The sequence below is a fragment of the Poecilia formosa genome, unplaced genomic scaffold (assembly GCF_000485575.1).
Source record: "Poecilia formosa unplaced genomic scaffold, Poecilia_formosa-5.1.2 Scaffold18, whole genome shotgun sequence".
NCBI classification, from domain to species: Eukaryota; Metazoa; Chordata; class Actinopteri; order Cyprinodontiformes; family Poeciliidae; genus Poecilia; species Poecilia formosa.
Window position 1 is genome coordinate 157,990 of NW_006799957.1, and position 21,833 is coordinate 179,822.

Sequence of the window (21,833 nt, forward strand, 5' to 3'; positions counted from 1 at the left end):
CTCATTGTTTATCTCAAAAAATGTATGTACAATTTCAATATATGTGAGATTTCTATATAAAAATAGCAATTTACTACTACACATTTGGCGGGAAATGTTAACTTTTATTATGCAAACAGAATACGTTACAATTTCTGGCTGTAATACAAAATTCGACCACTTGGGGGTGCGAGCACATCAATCATAGTCTACGACAACCCATAGTCATCCTTTCATGAGTTTAATACAGTAGCTGCAAAGATAACTTATCAGGCGGATCAAAAATAACACAAGCTGCTCACGCATATTTGAATAATTCAAAACATAAAATATAACAACAGCTTGACTGCCGGAGTTAAACTGAGGTGAGCTGAGAAGGAATCCATGCATGCACTGCCCCCAGCCCCTCAGCGGGAGGAGAGACTCGCCTCACTTCCTCAATTCTTGTTCTCGTCTCAGGGCGACAGCAAAAGATCCGGAAAGTTAGCCGCAAACACCCAAACACAACCGGAAGATAGGCGGCGGTAGCTTCAGAACAAAATAATAATAATAATAATAATAATAATAATAATAATAATAATGCTTCACTTTTGAATATATGGAAGACCTGTGACAAAATAAACTATGGGTAAAAATAAATATGGCTGCTGCCCAGTGCCAGTTTAAGATTATATGAGGCCTTGACCAGAATTTGAATTTGGGAGACCCACTTCCCGCCAACCAGAGCACCACTGGACTGCTTAATACTATCCATCCGTGAAAAACTACATTTAACATAATTTGCATTATAGCTCACCAAATGAGACAGTGTATGCATTACTTCACTTCACAATCATATTAATGATTGTTTTCTTTATTATTTATAGCATGTTGAATACATTTTCAGTTGAATAAAAGAGTTAAAGTTATTTCTCTAACTTCTCATTTGGGCTTGCCTGGTAATGTTTAAGGTGGGTTCTATTTGTAGCCAGAACTCCTAAATTCCAATTTCTAAGTAAAAACAAACAAACAAACAAACTGGAATGTCTCCCCAAGGCTGAACTTCGGGATAATTGGACAATTTTTTTAATACTAACTTCGAGATCTAATATGTAGAGTTGTGTCAACAATGTAGGTGCTACGCTCCAGTTTTAGTCAAAAGTCGCTTGACAAAAAACATCTGCAACACACCCCGAAAATCCGCCACAAACCACACTTCCCACTCAGAGCCGTTAACTCGGGTGTGACGTCACTTCCAGCTTCAAGTTCTGACTTTAGAGGTAACTGGATTGCACCATTAATAGCAGCTTTGCTTGATTTTTTACCTCAGGCGGGCTCATTTTTTCTTTTTTTATTAATGTAGTGCTTTTACCGTTCTCTTTCTCTCGCGACCTATCATGGTAATGAATAAAATAAATGTGATCGTATTTTAATGATTTCCAAACGCCCCATCTTGATTTGAAAGTCCTCGCCGGAAGTTTAGGGGTCCTGCGGCCGGCTTGATGTCGGTGCGGTAAAGTTGAGTGTAGCAAGTCAAACAAGTGTTGCTGGGAGGGAAGTGGAGGCGTTCAACGAGGTTAACGTGCCGTCTCTTTCAGTTGAGAAACCACTTTCCTCCGAGCATCCGGGGACGGGAAAGCGGCGAAAAATGGCTGCTCTCTCAGCCTGGTTCTGGAACGAGAGGTTCTGGCTACCGCACAACGTAACCTGGGCGGATCTGGCGGACCCCGCTCCCGGGGTGGAGTATCCCAAAGCTGGACACTTGTTGGCTGCTTTACCGCTGGCTCTCGGGATTTTTATTGTCAGGATACTCTTCGAAAGGTTCGTATTGTCCAAAACGGCTTGTTGGGGGGAAAGTAAAGCTCTCCAAGTTGTTCTGTTGCGCGTTTTTTTGTCCATCAGCGGATGATGATGGATTAGCTAACTAGGTGGGAGGACCAGTATCTTTGTCTGGAAGTTAAATAAGAGATTCGTTAATTATCTTAGGTTAAATAACAGCAGTTGTGTTGTCTCTAAATTATATTTTTCACACTTTTTAAAGACTATCTTACGGACGGTTGGCAATAAATAAATAACATAAAATAAAGTGTAATAAAAACTTTCTTAGTTCGAAAATAATTACTATTATTGCTTATCACATGTCTTAAGTTGATTTCGACTGATTCATATTAAAGGAAGTGCCACTGCTGCTCCAGTTTACATCACATGTGAAGTTACACATCTTATGACAGAGCCTACTATGACTGATTACGATACAAGGACACTGTCCTTGTGTCTGTCCAGCCTCGTGGATTCGTAACAGACTTTCAGTAACACACACACACACACACACACACCACAATTTCCTTCATTTTTGAACGCCAGTCTGTTACTGCGTTTGCCAAAAAACTAAGAACCTGAAGGGTTTCTTAATTTTCAAACCAAGGTTTGTTGTATTGACTATAGTTCCACTAATGAGACGTTAACCATTTTATTGCCAGCCAAGCCTTGTTCAAAGGCTAACTTTATAGTTAAGAAAACATTTTCCACGTGCTTTTTGAGGACTGTCTACTGAATCTATAGGTGTGTGTTGTAAACTCAGTCAGTCTCAAAACTGAACGGAGCAGTTTCACCAGACAACAGAGGTCAAACTTAACAGCATCAAGTGTAAAACTGATGGTGATCGATGCTGATGGAAACTGACGCTCCCCAAACGGGAACAGGAAACCCACTAATAACAGAAAATCTAAAATCTTTGGTTTCATTGGTCATCAGCATGGTTAGTTGTTGTGCAAGAGAGTATCTGACAACTTGTCCACTTTCTTTTTATTTTTGGTGGTCAGCATTAGACCAACTTTTCATTCACTAGTTGCATTTTATATATTTTTTTGCCTATATTCATGATGTAGCTTAAGCATGCAGTGGATATTTTTGTTATGCAAATTATAGAAAAAGCCTTTTGACCTAAAAAGGTGAGATATTTCTTTCACTCTGCTGGTTAGTGCTAGGTACAGGAATAGCTCTGTGTAAAAGTCAGAAATTCTCCATTATTTATTTGTTTTGCTCTCAAAATTACTGTAAACATTTAAATGGGTCTTGAACACTGTTTATTGAGGCTTATTTGTGTTTTCTAGACTCTGACACTGGCTACTTTTCCATTCATTTTCAGTCTAGTTCTGGACTACTTTTGGGAAACGTTTTTGCTATAAATGCACTTAAACCCAAGGGATGTTTCTATGCATTACAGACAACTTAAATGGATGTAACGCACAATTTGTTCCACAATGCTTTTGCAAAATTGACAAAATATAGAAAAAAATAACGCAAATTCACAAATTTAAATTGCGTTTTACTAACAAAAAAATTATTTCTGAAGCTTTCAGGCCTTGTCTCTGGTCTTCAGAATCATATTTTTTAGCGGTGAACTGACATCCCTGATTTTCTTAATTTTGGTTGATCAGCGATCGGTCGATATTTACATGTGAAACAAATCTAAAAATCAGCCACTTTCCCCCTGACAGACAGGCCCGATCACCAGGTCACATCTGCACTGTGTAGTTAACAATAATCACCTCACTGTTGCCAACTTAATGATTTTAGGCACCAAAAAATTCAGTATTGGCAGTCCAGAATTTAAAATTAAAAAAAAAAAAATCTGTGATCATAATGAAAGTTGCAGTCACTGCACCACCTCTACTTGTTTATTATTATTATTATTATTATTATTATTATTATTATTGATTAAAGACATGACAGACTTTCTGATTATCTGATGTACATCATTTTTAAGCCTGACACTTTAACTTCTGTCCTTAATCTGCATATATTTGGAGACTGAGTAACGACTGTTCAAGGTCCCTTTAAAAGAGGACAATAAAGTCTGGCTCCTCAGAAGTAAAGTACATGGAAATGAGATGACTAATAATTATAAGTGGCCCAGCTTCCAGAAACTCCTAGCATCCATAGAATGCGTCATATCTAACTGAACCGATTAAGGAGAAAACACCACAACCCACAGAACTCCATCATGCTGGTACAGGACACCAAGAAGCCGCTGTAAGCCTCCTGACGCCATGCACAGTAAGTCAGAGGTCCTACAAGAACAAAACGTTCACCAAGATTAGGGCCAGTTATTGCACGGGTAGTTTTTGTTTTTTGACTAATTTCTATTGTATCTGATCGTAATTGTGACGCCTTAATTTAATTTTTTGACACAAAGTTTCAGTCAGGCTCTGAATGAAAATGTAGATTTTCACCCTTATTGTACTTTTTGATACTTTGTAATGTTTTATGAAAACAAGATACAAGTTAGAGAAATATGTTATGCAAATGTCCTGCAAAAAAAAAACAAAAAAAACACTAAGGATGCACCAATCCAATGTTTTCACTTCCGATACTGATATTTGAGGTTTAGTATTGGTTGATACAGATTCTATAAAGAAAAACGGCTCTGAATTGACTGAAAGTATTTCTTTTTTTGACCACATACTTAAATGTACTAAATTACACACTTATTTATAATTCTGCACCAGTACAATACACTTCAATATTCCAGTAACTTCACAAGCTTGGTCAAACATGTAAAAACAACTTTAATTTGTTCAGTCAGTGCGATTAGGAATACAGGAGCCAATATAAAATAAAAAAACTGAAACTGATGAAAACAATAGGTTGACTATCTTTGTCAAATGGTTCAAAACTAAATATGATGTATGAAATGAGAAAGCGTGACGTCACTCAGAGCATGAAGTGTAGAATTAAACTGAATAGATTGGCTTTCATGGATCGGACACATTTGGTTGAATATATGAGTATTGAAATAAGGAACAAACATTAACCTTTAAATGTTATGTAACCTTTGATCCAGTTGTTTCCTGCATTGCTCATTTTCCACTTAGTTCAAAATGTAAATTTTCCTAAAACCGTTTCCAGGATCTTTGCTCTCATTCAAACCTCTGCTGCCATGTTGGGGGTCAAACCACTCATTCAGGTGGAAATGAAGATGAACCAAAAAAGTGTCAATGGGTTTCTACCCATAGTACTGAATTTCTGTTTTAGCTAGTGGTGTGACAACAAACATACACCTACACCAGGAAGTTCTTTTCTGCTTTTTGCAAATTATATATAGAAACATCCAGGAACTAACCGGAGCTCCTCTAAGCTCTTATGCACAACAGGTAGGGCAGATTGACATGGTCCAGGTTTTTAAACATCGCTGTAACGCCGGTGTTATGCAGGTAGCGCCAACGGCATTATTTGTGCCTTTATCTGCTTCAATCCAGTCGTGGTCAAGTGACTGTAAATAAGAAGCGATCAGATATTAGAGGCGTAAAAGGACCGAGATGTTCAAGTGTTCAGTAAGATGCACCTGGCTGTTTGCCATCTGTCTCAGGTGCCAGAGCTGCCAGACTCCTGATGTGAAGGTGTGTTCAAGGAGAGTGTTATCAGAGAGCGATCACTCTCTGTTGACGCCCGACACCTCAGAGATCAAACTGACTCATTCATTCCTTCATTCATTCATTTATTCATCAGCAGAATACATGACAGCACAGCTTCGGTTGCTACACGACACTCTACAGAGAACATAAGGCATCCTGCTGTTGGCTACCAATTACTTTAACGATTAATCAGTTTATTGGATAAAAAATGTTCCGCAGATTTTTCATTTAACCATGTAAGTCATTATTTATGCAAAAGGCTAAATACATTAAAAATACAATAAACAAATAATTTCAGTTTCTTTTTAAGTAGGAAAGTAAACATTTCTAACATTCATTAGTGTACGCTTTATCAGTAGCACAGAATGCATCTGCAGCTGGAAAAAGTACTTCAGGCTTGTGAAAAGCTCAGACATTTCTGCTTGAATTAACATGAATGCAATGTTGGGCTCCAGCTAATGTTTATTTAGTAATCAGTTATTCTTGCAATTATTCAAACAATTAATTGGATAAAAAGCCTGGCACGTTGTGCAGATTTTTTTATCCAGCCAATTTTTTTTTTTTTTACACTATTTTTTGAAATACATTAAAAGTGCAAATAAATAACTGAGTTTCGACATTTCATTATCTAAATAACAATAACTAATAACATTTCATTAGTGTCCGCTTGACAGCTTGTAGCAAAGAAAACCTCTGCAGCTAACAAATACTTCTAACATCAACATGTGGAAAGCTCAGCTCTTTCTACTTGAATTAACTTCTCTACACTGTAGGGCTTCAGCTAAAAGGTATTGTAGGAATCGATTAATTTGATTAATTTATTAATCAGATTAAAAAACCTAGTGGGGATTTTTTTATTTAGCAATTTAAGCCTTTTTATAGTGTTTTGCATACATTAAAAAGGCAATGAAAACAAAACATATAATTCAGTTCTTTTTTAGGAAAATAAAGATTTTATGTCTAAAATGCAATAAAATAGCATTCCTTTATCATTTGAAGCAAACGATGTTAAAAATATTTTTAACATCAACATGTGAAAAGCTCCTTTCTGATCTAATTGACATGTTCCAGTGTAGGGCTAATCTATATCTTTTTGATTGACATCATATTTGACAGCAAAAGGTGCTTAATAATAGATTTTTTTGTTACAGAATTTGAGTCAGGTGAAGGTACATTATGTACATTTTTTGTGTGTTTTTGGCTTAATCACTGCTCTGACTGTGCTGTGCTTTCAGCAAATGCCATTTTTTTGAGTCTGTATACTCCAGTTGACAATTGATCAGTTAACGATTATATAAATAATCTCTTAATCTGATTAATTGTTTCAGCCCTACATGCACACATAAAAATATGCTTATTCACCTGCATTAATAGAGTCCAGAGCCTCTCTTCCAGTGACGTCAGGTGCTTGAACTGTTTTAGGAAGTTAACGCGACAGAATCCAAGTTCCTTACATCGTAGTAATTGTTATTCTTTCATCCGCCCAGTTCTCGGTATCTAACCTTTGAACAGCACACACAGCATCAACAGTGCATATAAATTTTATTGCCTTCAGCAGCTTTGTCAGAGTAACACCCACAGTGAATCTTTAACTGATGGAAACAACACTTTGATTCCACCTCCTTATTGTCTCTTATAGTTAAGCACAACATTTACAGTTTAGGCTGTTAAAGTACTTTACCACCAGTCCTGCAGCAGTGAGCAAACATAGTGTAAAAAGTTTTGTTTCTCTTCAGCATTGCTCTCAAAACTCAGTTTTCCGTCATGTGGAGTGAGCCGCGAGTGTAACATTAGACCCCTTGATGCAACTTGTTGGAGCCGAGTCGGTTGTGGCCTTTCTGTTTTGCAGAGTGCAGTTTGGGAGGGTCAGGTTTGTTGCACCTATGAGCCGACAGGTGAGAGTCACGCCACTGAGTCGTCAGGCACAGTGCATCAGAACAGGTTCGACTAGGTGGAGGCCTTTGAGTCTGGAACGATGCAGCGAAACATGTTTATGAAAGAACAGCCAGGAAAACAGAAAACCAGTATCCATCTCCCTCCGTCTGAAAGTGGTTGCACAACATTCATTAAGATTTTGAGTTTCACTTGGGCTGCAACTAATGATTATTCTAGAAGTCAATGAAGGTATCCTGGTGAATAATGATAAACAAAAAGTGACACATTCTGCACATTTTTCATTTAGCCACTTAAAGCCATTTTTATAAAATATTAGAAGTGCATTAAAAGATGCAAGTGAACAAATAATTCATTTTTTTATTTTAATGCCCAAAATGCAACAATATAGCATTCCTTTAGTGAACGTTTGATCATTTGTAGGAAGGATGCAGCTAGAACAATACTTCCAACACCAACATGTGAAAAGCTCATTCTTTTCTGCCTAATCAGTGTAGGGCTGATCTGTTAACTACGTTTTGGATTAACTAATTAATAACTGGATAGTAAAAGTTGCTTAATAAAAGATTTTTATTACAGAATTTAAATCAGGTGAAGCTAAAACTTTGAGTTCTGGGTTGAACAGATTTACAGACAAAGTTTTATTTTTTATCTTAAATGCAGAATGTGTATTTTTTTTGTACAACTTTGGCTTAAATGCTACTCTGAGTGTGTTCTTTCAGGAAATGACTGTTTATTTGTGTCTGTATACTTAAAGATTAATTCCTGATATTTGTCCCTGATATGCATTGTGTTCTTGGTTTATTAAGTAAATTCCCATTTCGTGTGCAGGGATTTTGCTCCTTAAAATATATCTGTGCGCAGCCCCCCTTCCTCTCTGCCAGTTCATTCTAGTTTGATCTTAATCATTGCTTTGCTCCTGGCTCTGACTTTGTAGATGTGCACAGCCAAGCTTCCTTGTGTGTACATGCTCTAATAAGCCGTGTCATGGGTTTCGAACTGAGATTACACGTCTGCAGACTTCTTTTGCCTGCTACGTTTCCTCATCTTTCAGCAGGTTTTTCACCTTATCCAGGAAGTGAGTGTATATACTTAAAACAGAATGGAAATGTTGTGCATTTCAACACTTTTCCCGAACCATGTTCAGGCACCTGTTGCGGTGTATTTTATAACTTCTGGAAATGTAGAATCTGGGTAGAAACATTTTAAAAGTCAGATGAACTTGATTAAAAAATGAAATTGTGGGATATGAATTGAGCCAAGCTGTCAAACTGGAAAGTGTCCCAGTGTCGGGGTAGCGTCCGTGTAAACAGACCACACCAAGCCTCTCGGTTGGTCACAGCCGTTGTGTATGTTGGTGGGGGTCAGTTTCTGAGAAGGAGCAGGGATGTTTGGACATTTGACATAAATAGATTAACTTATGTCTTTTTTAGTTTCCTCCTCCTGCTGCTGCCTTCTGCTTATTAGGGCTGCGTGCTTCAACTTCCATCGGATTTATGCTTAAGTCATCTTTGTTCTTTTCAGAAATGTGAAGGACCTGTCCAGACAAGAGTCGAGGTTGTTGCCCATCGCTGAGCTCATCCACGGGATTGAGTAACAATTTAATTGAGATTGTTGGAAAGCTAACTTGTGGTGCCAGTTCAGGGTGAATCAGACTTGCACAATTCATCCCGTTCAGCACCTTATCGCGATGGAGCTTATACGTGGATCAAAACGTCAAACACGATAGCTGCATGGTGGACTGTGCTTGTTAAAGCTTTGAACAGTAAAACGTGGATTGCTCTGAGTAATGTTTAACATCGTCATAACAGTGAAACCCATCTGTCCAACCTACCGTCTCTACAAAAATGGTTTTGTTTTGTTTTGCACCTTGAGTTATCGGTATGTTACACAGCTGAGGCATTTTATTCATTTCATGGACTCAAACTGCAGTCAACATTAACTTGACAAACCAGGAGTATTTTAATCTTTTTTTAATGCATAGAAATCCCAAACAGGTGATTTGTAACCTTCAACTTTTAATGGTTATAGGTGGAACCCGTTCTGCAGCTTGACATGTGTAACAGTTACCTAAACCGCTGCTTTTTATGCGCATGTTTGTCATTTTTGCTTTGAAAGTTACCTGAGGACAAAATGAACAAATCAAGTTCTTGTAATATGAGTGACAGTAAAAATGGGAAGGACCAGAAGTGTAAGAAGTAACTTGACGTCATTTTAACGGCAAATATTTTTGGTTCCCTCTGATTTTTCTCATCATGCAGCAAAGCCTGCGGCAGGTTTGCATTGTGCAGATCAGGTGCTGGAAATTACAGCGCTGCAGCTAACAATTATTTTAGTAGTCAATTATTCTGGCGATTAATCGGATAAAAGTTTTGCATGTTCTGCAGACTTTTCATTTAACCACTTAAGCTTATTTTATAAAATATTAGATATATGTTTAAACATGCAAATAAATAATTCAGTTGCTCTTTTAAATAAGAAAAAAATATTTTCTTGGATAGAATGCAATAACACAGCATTCGTCTTTTCTGCTGGAGTCAAAATCAGTACAGTTTAGGGCTAATCTGTTGATTTTGTTTATATATATTAACCAATTAATAATTGAATAGCAAACTGATTAATATGATTTTTTTTTTCAAAATTGCAAAATGTAACTGGTAAAATAAATGAGTGCTATAATAGAGTAGAATGTCAGTGTTTGGTGAACAAACTGGATCCCAGACAAAGTTTAAACCCAGCAGCATTTAGGAGTCACTTTTACCAAGCAGGTTATTGCAAAAAATGAAAAACCAGAACACCCACTTTAATTTATTTCTCTTTTGAACGGTTACACATGCTACACAAATTAAGGGAGAAAAAAGAAATCACATTTGATCATTTTATGACTTCTTGCTTTGTGCTGTGCAAAGTGATTTTCATTTGGTATCTTCTTTTCAGAGTCCTGTGAAAACAAAATGGAAAAACTCTGCTGTGCAAGCTTTAGTTTTCACTAAATTATAATATTCTTTTGCATTTTTCAGAGACAAGATAAGGCAAATCAGTGACTGAGTACGCCTTAAAGGATTTGTCTAAATATAACGTGAGGGCGGCCTGAGAATAATTTGATTGTTAAATCAACCAACATCCTGCTGGAAAATCCTCCAGAAGAGTTCACACAAATAAAATGTTTTCAAACGTTCATCTTTTAACGTAAAAAGAAAAGAACGGATATATTTTTGTCATTAAAATTAAGTCTCCACTTAAAGAAGTCTAACTGCAGATTGTGTCATAAAAAGAGGTGAGCATTGCAAATGTTGAAGTTTTTTATAACGCATCTTGTTTTGCAGTGAAAATTGTTTCATTTCAGTTTTAACGAAGCTTGTTTCTTCAGCTGTCCTGCTTCATTAACTATACTCGCCTGTTTCTGTTCTGTCTGCTGTTCTGCTGCAAGAATCTCACTCTGAGACCAAAGTCTGTCTCTGTTTGACTTCTGTCTTTTACTGTTAAACTTTCCCACTGCATTCAGCTTAGAACAATAATGTCTTGATCAAAAATAAATATGATCAGCGTTAAGCTTGGAAAGAATATCCAACCGTATTCCAGCTGCACATGAGCTCAGCTGCTGGATGTTTATTTCAGGTTGTGTAGTCAAATCCTCAAAGCACAACTTCCCTGATTCAAGGCAAATTAACATCCCTTCCTCGTTGAATGAAAGTCAAGCAGTGATGTGGGTATTAAGTTCTGTTTGCATGTTTTACAAACAGCCAGGGACCTTTTGTTTCTGGTTTATGTCACAGATTTATCGCCAGTGCCTGCGCCCGAGGTCTCCACATCCACCCAGGCGCTGGAAGGAGAGCACAGCCCAACGCGGTGCTGGAGAAGGTGTTCACCTCCATCACTAAGGTTGGTTTCTGGATTCAGAAGAAGAGCCTGGTGCAATTCAAGCTCTCAAATCTGCAGTTCCGTTTATAATTTGTGTAATTTTCCTCTTCCCTTTATGCTGATGAGGCTTCTGGTTTTAAATAAGTTATTTAACTTAGTTTTTGTTAATCAAATTACTTCCTACAGCATGGTCTTTTCAGATGAAATGTATGAGTAAAATAAACAGAACATTAAATTAATATCTAGAAAACAAAAATAAAGTTTCATTCCAATAATAAACTAAACTTAAACTAGCTGTAACACCTCCGTTTCCTTGGTAGCTTAAAATAATATAGAAAAAACTTAGTTATGGCTTTGCTATTTACTGATTACATTCAATTTAATCAGTTCAGAACATCTGTTTCAGATTATTTTTAAAAACTGTTTGAACTGCATAATCATCATATTATGGACTGCAACCAACAATTATTTTAGTTATTGATTATTCTGACGATTAATCGGATAAAATATGGGCACATTCTGTAGATTTTTCATTGAACCACTTAAGCCTTTTTTTTACAAAATATTTAAATACATCAAAGTATGCATTTGTTTTTTACAGAAAAATTATTTTTCTGTCAAAAAAGGACAAATTTCCTTGTCTATTAAAACATAAAAACATGTTTTTATGTTTTGATTAATCATTTCAGCCGTACATCATACCTGTATAGATTTTTTGTGTATATTTGTATAATATATCTATTTTTAATGTGCCTCTATTTCCCCTTCACTTTGCTGCTGATACACTAAAGGTTTTCCTCTGAGGAACAAAGAAAGGATCCTAATATAAACTCTGAGACACATTATGAACTACCAGTACATTCAGTAGTTCAATAATGTCCCTCCATTCTCCTTTCTCTGCTTCTTTCCTCCTTTTTTTTAGCCCAAACTCCTCATTCCACACTAATTTCATTGTTGTTTTTTCCACCCTCTGGTGACAGAATCCAGACTCGCGGCATCTGGATGGCCTGTCTAAGCAGCTGGACTGGGAGGTGCGAAAAGTCCAGCGTTGGTTCAGGCACCGCAGGAATCAGGATAAACCCAGCACACACACCAAGTTCTGCGAGAGCATGTAGGTTTAACGCTAACTAGAGTGGAGGCGTGTTCCTGTTTAAATGCGTTGGTGGATTTTAATGGGGTTTTTTTTTTCTCTGTTTTGGTTTCTAGGTGGAGGTTTTCATTTTATTTGGGGATATTTATTTATGGGTTCCAGTTTCTGTGGCAGGTAGCTCACCGACTTTGATGCCGTTATAAATCCATTGTTAATCCAGCATTACAAGCTTCTGTTTTCTGATTTTACTGTTTTTCTGCCTCCAGTGTCCGTGGATGTGGGATACGCGCCATTGTTGGTACGGTTACCCCTATCAGGTAGGATGCAGCTCTCACATGTTAACCATATTAGTCCAATATTTTGTAGGACTAGACATCAGCTGTGTTGTGACTCAGAGGCTTAGTTGCTGTTTACCCATAAAAAGATGTCTGGTTCAGTCTCTGGCTTCTGATGTCGAAACAACATGGGAGGATAACAGGCCACATTTCCTCAGATACACACCAGTTCTCCTGTGTGTGTGTGTGTGTGTGTGTGTGTGTGTGTGTGTGTGTGTGCGTGTGTGTGTGTGTGTTTCCACGGAGCTCAGTGGGTAGATGTGTATAACTAGGACTGTGTGAATGTAGTTTAGACTAAAGAGTCAAAACACATTACAAATATCTTCTATTTGCCCTCTAGGGATCGTTTGTTATTGTATCAAATGATGTAAACATTTAGTTCATTTGATGCACTGATTGAATAGGCCTGTCACTAAGCCGATTAATCAAGATGAACACAATTATTTCCATTCTGATTTATATTTTTTGAAGGGCAATTTTGTTAAGATTCTTTATAATCATTTTATTCTTGGTTTCGGTTGTGTGTTTTCTTTCCTTTTTATTTATGTTTTTGGTTGTTGTTTTATTTTGGATATTTAAAATGTCTACCAGTTGCACTGTGGAGTTTTCTGTTCTAAATTACAGTTTATTTGTCTTTGAGGGGCCAAATTTGCATTATCATGACATCACTATATTATTTGAAAATGGTCTCAAAACAACATTATTTATTGGTTTTTTGCAATAAGTTTTGGAACAATTTATTGTCCAGTAAAATTTGTAATTGTGAGAAACCCAAGTGTACTTCCATTATTATGCCATTATCATATTAGTTGAAAATGATCTCAAAACAACCTAATAATGTAAATACACCTTCTCAAAATCAATTAACTTTAATTTCTAAAGGACACTGGAACTAGAAGACTTTTGAAATATCCCCCCCCCAAAAAAAAAAAACAAGTCTCTTAACAAAATTGCCTTTCATAAAGTATTAATCATTAGGCTCAGACAGGGAAAATAAGCAAAAGTTTATATAAACAGAAAGTGCAAACTAATAAAAACATTCCATTTAAATAACTCAGCCAGCGTTTCTCTGACTTGCTACTCGTCTTGGGACTCTCATAAAAAACGAGACGAATCCAGGGTGTCCCCACAGCTTTAAAAAGTCTTAAATTCGTCTTTTCTGATGGGTTTAGTATTGACCTTTTTCTCCTCCCATACCGTTCTAAATAAAGTTTCACCACTATCACACATCTGAGCAACCAGCCATCAGACTGGAACAGCTTTATCTGCTTACCTTCACTCCACTGCCTCTCCTTGAATACATGCCACTCTCATGAAATGCAGTCAGGCAACTTTCAGACATGTTCCTGTTGTTTCCCTTTGGATGAGATTAAAACTGCTTGTTTCTGCCTCGGGTAGGATGAACGAAACAGCAAAAAAGACCAGATTCTCTGCACTGAATCTTGTACTGGGCAGAAATCTCTATTTCTTTGTGTTTTTGTGCTGAATCAACATCATCAGCGTTCGTGGCTGATGGTTGTGTTGCTGCTTATCACTCAGTAGGGCCATTAGGGTTGGGCTTTATGGCGATGTAAACCGCAAGATGTCGGAAAAATGTTATTGTGCTACCCTGTCTCCCGCCTAGGGCATCTGCGCATGTTTAATGACTGACCTTCACTCCTCTGAACTGAAATGAATCTGAATGAACCAGATTCATATATTTGCTTCACAACAATGGGTCGCTACACTTTAAGCAAGAAACTAGTTTTATTGTGAACGGGGGAGGAGTTAAATGGTTATAAATCCTTAGAAATGCAACGGTCGGGTTTTTCTGGGCTAAAACTGATGACCTACTGATTCCTCTGAGGCGTCGAACTCATTTTCATTTTGATTAAATATTAAAATCAGGAATGTTCTTAAAAGGTTGCTTGTACCAGAATGTATTGATAAAACCTATTAGCAAACTGTGAAAATATTAATCAATACCTGATTGCATTCAATACACACTTTTTAAAATGAAATTGTTTTTGTGATTCTTTTGTTTTGCAATTAAAATCACTGATTTTGTGGTTAGAAACACATGCAACATATTTTGCAATATTTCCGCTTGTGTACTACTGTAAATATGATTTTTTTTGTTACTCACCATATGGACTGTAACTTTATGTCAAGGCTGAGGCAGCAGTGTAGTTGAAGTAATAAATACTGCCACCTGCAGGTGGGAGTTAGTAACTGAAACCCGATGTTTTTGACTGTTCTTGCGGAAAATTTGTAATAAACGCACAACTTTGCATGCCTGCAAAAAAACCCACAAAAATCTGATTTTGCGTTTAATTTTTTCTATCGTAAAATTGTGAAAAGAGGATTAATGTAATTTAGCAGCAAACATATTAAAAACTGCTGTGATTTGAATGATAAAAATAACATTTAAGCTCACAACTGCTATTTTGAAGGCTCTAGTTATTATATAACGCTACAGAAGGCCGAATTTGCTTTAGGGAATAAAACCAGGAAACTGTGCTGCAGGTTCTATTACAGACATAGCAGTTTTAAAGGAATTGTCAGATTATCCTCTATATATTTTGAAGCATTTATTCCTAACTGTTTTTGTGATTTTGCTAAATAAAAAAGGTGCATTGAGTGTAGTTTGTTTTTCTGCAGAACCCAGTAAAACCAGCTGGAGCTGCTTTCAGATCGGCTCTCTGACCTCTGCTCTCTGTCTCTCCAGGTCATGACCCCAGGTCTTTATCACTACTATGTGACTGAGCTGGCTTTCTACTGGTCACTCATGTTTTCCCAGTTCACGGACATTAAACGGAAGGTGAGTGTAACTCAGGTTGAGTATCTGCCTGTCAGGTCAGACTGCAGAAGGTCCTCTCCAGGGGCCACTCCCTGCTAGACATTTGTCAATATGTCTATTGTTCCTCCTTTAGCAGGCGCAGAGAATGCATGAAAGAGTGCACTTTTTTCCCCTTCAGCTGTATATGCTAGCATTATGGTGTGCTGGGAGACTTCAAAGTGTGTTTTATAGTTTCTGTGTTAGGTTAGCTTTAGATGTGAGGTCACATGTGGGTTTTTTCCCCTCTAAAGGGGCGTGGTGAGACTCGTAGCGCTCGGTCTGTGAATGCTCTGTGTTTTCAGTGCGTCATGTGATTGCAGGATGAAGCAGCCCTGACTCTGTTAGAATTGCAGAAATTCCTCCGAATGCCAGAGCTCTAGATGTTTTCTGCAGCAGATTCTTGAATTGTAATTTTGTTTAGCTTGGTTTTATTTGCTGGTTCGCTGCTGTAACTCTCGTTTGTTACTGGATGCTCAGAGGAAGCAGCTACAACATCTGCTTAGGGAGTTTCTTGATTAGATGTTTATTTTTATGTCAACATCCTTTATTGTTGTGGGAAATTCTAAAATCCCCTCTTCACTATTTGTTTAATGTTTGTTTAAATCATAAATTTGATGTGTAGATATTTAAACTAAAATTTATTCCCATGTAAAATGATTCTGATATGAGTATCTTACAAACTCCAGGTAATTATGGATGTTATATTTCTATTATTGTTTCTTAGTTTTGTGTAGGATTACTTGCCTAAACTTCCAAAATGTGCGTCGTTTGTTTACGCCATGCTCTTAAGTCACTGCTTGTGGGTGTAATAACACGATTACTCGGCTGTTTTGTCAGAGGCACGAGTCTAAAAATAACATTTAATCACATTAAGTTGTACCCTTCTCCTCTTTGTCTTTGAAATGATTATGATGAAGACATTTGTAAACATTTTTAGTCACTTTACAAAAGATGTGAACAATGGATGCATTGATTGCCGTTTTGTGACTGATCACCGATCTTAGTAATAATAATAATAACTTTATTTCTTTATATAGTGGTGAACAGTTACAAGGAGATAAAAAACAAAAATGGATAAATAAATAAATAATAAAACAATACAAATTAAAAACAAGAATAAACACAAATACAACAATCGCCTGGCCTCTATTTTCTTAAATCTGGGTTATTGGCCGATTCTTGTCGTATGTGAAACCAAAATGTATGTACATCTGTTAAGGTCTGAAAATCGGCCACTGTCCTACTTTGCTCTGCTGTGAGAAGACTGTCTGTCAGACCTGGTCACGTCTGTCTGCATGTTTTGTGGTGATCAATAATCACCTCATTTTTACCAATATCTAACTTAGAAACTTTTCTGACGAAAAAAAAAATCTCGATTAGCAGGTCAGTGATCAGCTGGAAACTGTGATCGGTGCACCCCTAAATATGATGAAGACATTCATACTTTAAACAGTTTTTAACCACTTTACCAAACATAAGAATAATTTTTATTCAATATATTATCCAATTATGTATTTCTTTAATTTTAGTATTAACTGATTTTCTTTTTTTGTTGCATATTTTTGTAAATATCTGTTTCTTGGTCTCTGTAAGGGCGCCTTTAGATCAAATTGTAATAGTTGATGACACCATTAATATTTAAATCTGAATTTAAATTTGTGTTTGAAGCCATCCACCATCAGTTCAAAGAGCAACACTCTGTCATGTATGTGGAGCATTAAAGAAATCCCCCAACCATAACCCATCAACACATCCTCTCTGTCCTCTATGGTTTGAGGTCAGTTAGTCAGAAATGTAACCTCGTTTTGGTTTGTCTTGTGATTCAGTAATTCTGCATCAGTTCTTTTGGGTTTTTCTCACATCTAGCTGCAGTCAGCGTATATAGAAATGTGTGTGTGTTCTGTGACCCTGAACAATGATCACTGTCTCCTCCCTGTTTTATTCTCAGGACTTCCTCATCATGTTCATCCATCACCTAGCAACAGTGAGCCTCATTAGCTTTTCTTACGCCAACAACATGGCTCGCGTGGGGAGCCTGGTGCTGTGTGTCCACGATGCCTCCGACTTCCTGCTGGAGGTCAGTAATGATCATAAACGATCTGGAAACACTCCTGAGATGATAAATAATGGTCTCTGCTTACATCTCATCACAAATAAGCATCATATGTGTAGTTCTAGTAACTACATATAGTAAAAATATTACTTTTAGTTTTTTTTCATTTACCTTTGTAGCTCACTATAAGTGGTTTCTTTTGTATGATAATGTGATCGAGCATATGACACGTGTGAATGTCTTGGGAAAAATGAGTCACTTCAACCCTCTGGAGTCCTGAAACATTTCCTGCATGTTTACATAAAAATCTGCCAGAAAAAAAGGAATAGAAGCAACAAATTACTGCACATTTACAAAGTTGCATTTGAAGAAACCACAAGTTGCACAATAATATCGTTTTGGTAGATGGACCAAAGTGGAGTTTGTTTGTTTTAGATATTTGTGTATGTGGTGTCAGGTACTTTTCAGCTTCCAATAACTATGAGTTCTGAGTTGTTTATGTCTCAACTGGAATTCACCCTGACTGCATATTTTTAAAACCTCTTGTATTTTTGTATGTATATTTTTGTAACCTCTTGTAACATTCCTTACCATCTTATCATAATGTTTGATTTCTGTCGTCTTTGTTCTCCAACAGGCAGCCAAGATGGCAAACTACAGCAAATACCAGCGGTTGTGTGACTCCCTCTTCATTGTGTTCAGTGTGGTGTTCTTTATCACACGGCTTGTTATATTTCCAGTATGGTGAGTATTTTCAGCCACTCAAACTTAATATTTGGTTTGGTTTTAGTGACACATTCGTGAACAATGGTTTGGAGTTTCACAAGAACATGAAACACTTTTTGGGAAACCATTTTGGAGATTTTTTGTTTGGTTTGAGCCTTTGGATTTCAGGGAACGATAAAATTTAAGCAACATATCATTGAATTTCTTGGTCAGAGCTCTGAGGCTGCGTTCACACCAGCCTCAGCCTTTAGTCCACTTTAACCGAACTCCAGTCCATTGGCCTAGAAAGTCCGGTTTGTTTGAGGTGGTGTGAATGAGAAATCGAGAAATCCTGCCCTCTAACATATGACGACACTCATTAGGATATTTTGAAGGATGTTGAGCTCATGTTTTCTTCAGCAGTTCTTGGTGCAGCGCCCCCACAGGCGAGGGGGGTGAATCGCACCAGCTGAAACTTTAACAAATACTGCAACTTTGGTCCCCTTTTGAAATAAGTCTACTGAACTATCAGGTGTAAAAACACGCTTAGATTCGGGTTGACCGTTAGCTACAAAGGCTTTTTAGATGATTGCGTTTCCTCGACAGAGCACTAAAAGTTGCAGCTCTGCCTCCACAGAGTCCAACAATAGGGAACCTGTCATTGGCAGAAGTAACCTGAGCAGCTATATTCAGTGTCTTGGTGTGAATGAATGAGTGGTGAAGCTACCTGGACTGAAATCCAAACCTTTCCGGGGGGGAGACGGGTCTGTCTTTCCTAGGTGTTCTTTTTCTGTATAATGGATTGTCTTTCTGAGTTTCCAGGGTCCTGAACTCTACTATGTTTGAGAGTTGGGCCATCATTGGACCCTACCCGTCCTGGTGGGTCTTCAATGTCTTGCTGCTTCTCCTCCAAGTGATGCACGTCTTCTGGGCTTACCTCATATTCCGCATAGCTTTCAAAGCTATTATGCGAGGAAAGGTGAGATCAGCTTCAAAAGTTTGAATTTGATTGTTTTTTTCTACTGTTTGTCAAATCCAAAGCAAAAGCAGTTTTTTGTGGCTTTGTTATGAAAATCTGAGTAACCAGGAGGTTGGTGACATCTGTTGACCTTAAATGGATTCGGTCCAGACCAGGGGTCTACAACCTATGGCTCTGGGGACACAAGTGGACCTTCCAAAATGTCTCTTGATAACTTTGGCTAAAAATTAAAAAGAACCAGCTATTGTTTCTAAATTTTGATATAACAAACTTTGGGTTTTAACAGTTTTTCAGTTTATTCCTACAATATTCCACAAAGACTAACACTAAACGTATTAGTAATATGCATTTATATCTTTTTTATTTTTTGTCATTGGGTTGGAATCTGTTTTTTTTTTTTTTTTTAAAAAAAAAACCTTTTCCCACAGGAAAAGGTTATCCATCCTGTTTTTGCTAAATTTTATGTTTATCTTTATTTTCAACGATTAAAATAGAAAAAATGAGTCTCCGCACATTCTTGAAGTCTTAAATTCACATATTTAAAAGTAAGGCCTTCAAATGTCTTAAATTAAATGAAAAACAATAAGTTGGCCTTAAATATCTTAATCACAGGTCTTAAATTGTGTTGTGGCAGGACTATTGAATCTCATTCCATCTAGTTTTGTTTTTTCTTTCGGATCTTATTGTTGCACAAAACTCTGAGTCATACACCAACAACTTTTCTGCTTTCTGTGACTCAACTCAGCGCTAACTAGCTGCTAATTGCTGGCTAGCTTTTTATGTCCATTACATTTTGTACATTTCTGTTGTAATACGGGTCTTAAATTCCATTCAAATGTTCTTAAAAAGTCTTATTGGAGTTGGTAAAACTTGCAGAAGGCCTGAAAAAGAAAACGAAGCTTCAAAAATGACAAGTTTCCTATTGTAGATATTTATCTAAATAAGTTTTTCAAAATCATGTGACATTTGCTGCACTAGATGGTTTAGAGAACAAAATGGCTCTTTAGATCATGAATGTTGCAGACCCCTGCTCTAAACTCAGTACTTATGTTCTGACTTGTCACCACCTGTTAGTTTCACTTCACTGTATTTGACACTTCATGTCAAATAAATTTTTGCTCCTCTAACTGTATCACAGATAAAAGTCCCACTGCCAGTTGTCCATCTGCGTCTTGCCACAGAAAGCTGATGGCTATTTTTGGTGATAGATTTGTAGCCTCCCCCTCTCTCCGTATTTTCCCATCTGCCCCTGACTCTCGTCTCGTTCTCCCTGCAGATGACCCCCCCCCTCTCCAGAATCAGAGTGGGAGATCCTGTCTTTCTCTCTATCTTTGTCCAGTGACCCCCATCTCCCCGCCCTCCCACTCCGCTGCTCTCTCACTTCTCTACATCTGCTCTGTCTGCTTGACAACTTTGCCATCTCTCTGTGTTTGGCTGTAAGTTTCCATCCACTCTCCCTGCACTTTCTGTCAGATCTTAATCTCATCTGTCCTGTTTGTTCCAACAAGATTAAGTGTGGCTGTAGTGTCGCTTGCAGTGGGAGGAGAGTTGTAAAATGATGAGTAATGTGGTTTTGGTGTCATGAACGTCAGGTATGTCCAACTGTTTCCAATTAGTCAGGAGTGTGTTGTTGAAATTGTCCAACAACACCCCCTTGTGGCAATTAAGGGTGTTGTGAGCAGTTCAACCAATAAGTCTTTTTAGGGGGCAGATCAATAAATATATTTCTAAATTATAAATTGTCCTTTTTTTTATATATAAATTATATATTTTTTGGGAACTTCATACATTTATTTAAAACTTAATGCAGCAAATAAAACAATAAGTCAGACAAACGGCTACCAGCAGGAAAACTTACATTGTAGTAATACTTAGCCTATTTTTTCATATTAGTTTTAATACTGGATTCTGCCTTCTGTCCCCAAGGTGTGTAACGATGTCCGTAGCGACATTGAGAGCAGCTCTGAAGAAGAACCTGACGGCCCAACTGAAGGCCGGAAGGCCTCCACTCACACTCTAAAGGGAGAAAACGGCACCAACGGCCATTGTGCGGCAGCCAGAGCCCGGACTCAGAACCACAGTAGCTGGTGACGAGGAGCCGACAGCGCCCCCTGCAGCCTCCAAAGAGCTACGTCTGCCTGACCTGCTTGGCTCTCTCCCACTTTATATTAACACTGACAGCACACAGATTTGTGAATCGGTGGATGGATGTGCAGACACTGACAGCGTTGTGCGGAAATCGAATCATGTGATTTGCGTAGCCTTATTTTTCCAGGCGGTGGGATTAATGAGTTTGACTGCAGAGATTGGTTAGTTTGAATGTTCTCTCCCAGTTTTATTGGTCAGAGGAACTTAGTTATTTTTATCCTGAAGGGTTTATTTACAACAGTTTGCACAGTGCCACCATTCCACAGCAGGTATCACTCAAATAAAGATGAACATGTTACAGCTGGGCTTTTATCAGCTCTGAAATACAGAAAATCTGCTGAATGAGTAACAGGAAGTTGGCAGTTATGCAAAATGATGTGGACTTACTTTTCAATAATGTCTGGCTACTTTGTAACCTATTTTACTGTTTTTACTACTTCTTCCAAGACCAATCGTGTATGAGATTTTCACAGCCGGTAACTCCAGGTATATGTGAACCATGAAAAAGATTACTTGAGTGCTTGTAAAAATGTATGTTCAAATATATTCTGTTTGATGGTGTCTCTTTTAATGCAG

The 21,833-nt window shown here is 37.5% G+C and overlaps 1 protein-coding gene across 1 annotated transcript; it reads left to right on the forward strand.

Moving 5' to 3' along the window:
• The first annotated feature begins 1,427 nt into the window (after positions 1-1,427).
• cers5 (ceramide synthase 5) lies at positions 1,428-21,829 on the forward strand. Its single transcript, XM_007546839.2, has 10 exons — positions 1,428-1,779; positions 11,045-11,150; positions 12,110-12,240; positions 12,336-12,393; positions 12,486-12,536; positions 15,262-15,354; positions 17,321-17,449; positions 18,063-18,169; positions 18,953-19,109; positions 21,036-21,829. The coding sequence occupies exons 1-10, from the start codon at positions 1,607-1,609 to the stop codon at positions 21,198-21,200; spliced, it is 1,170 nt and encodes a 389-aa protein (XP_007546901.1). The 5' UTR covers positions 1,428-1,606; the 3' UTR covers positions 21,201-21,829.
• Positions 21,830-21,833: the final 4 nt, after the last annotated feature.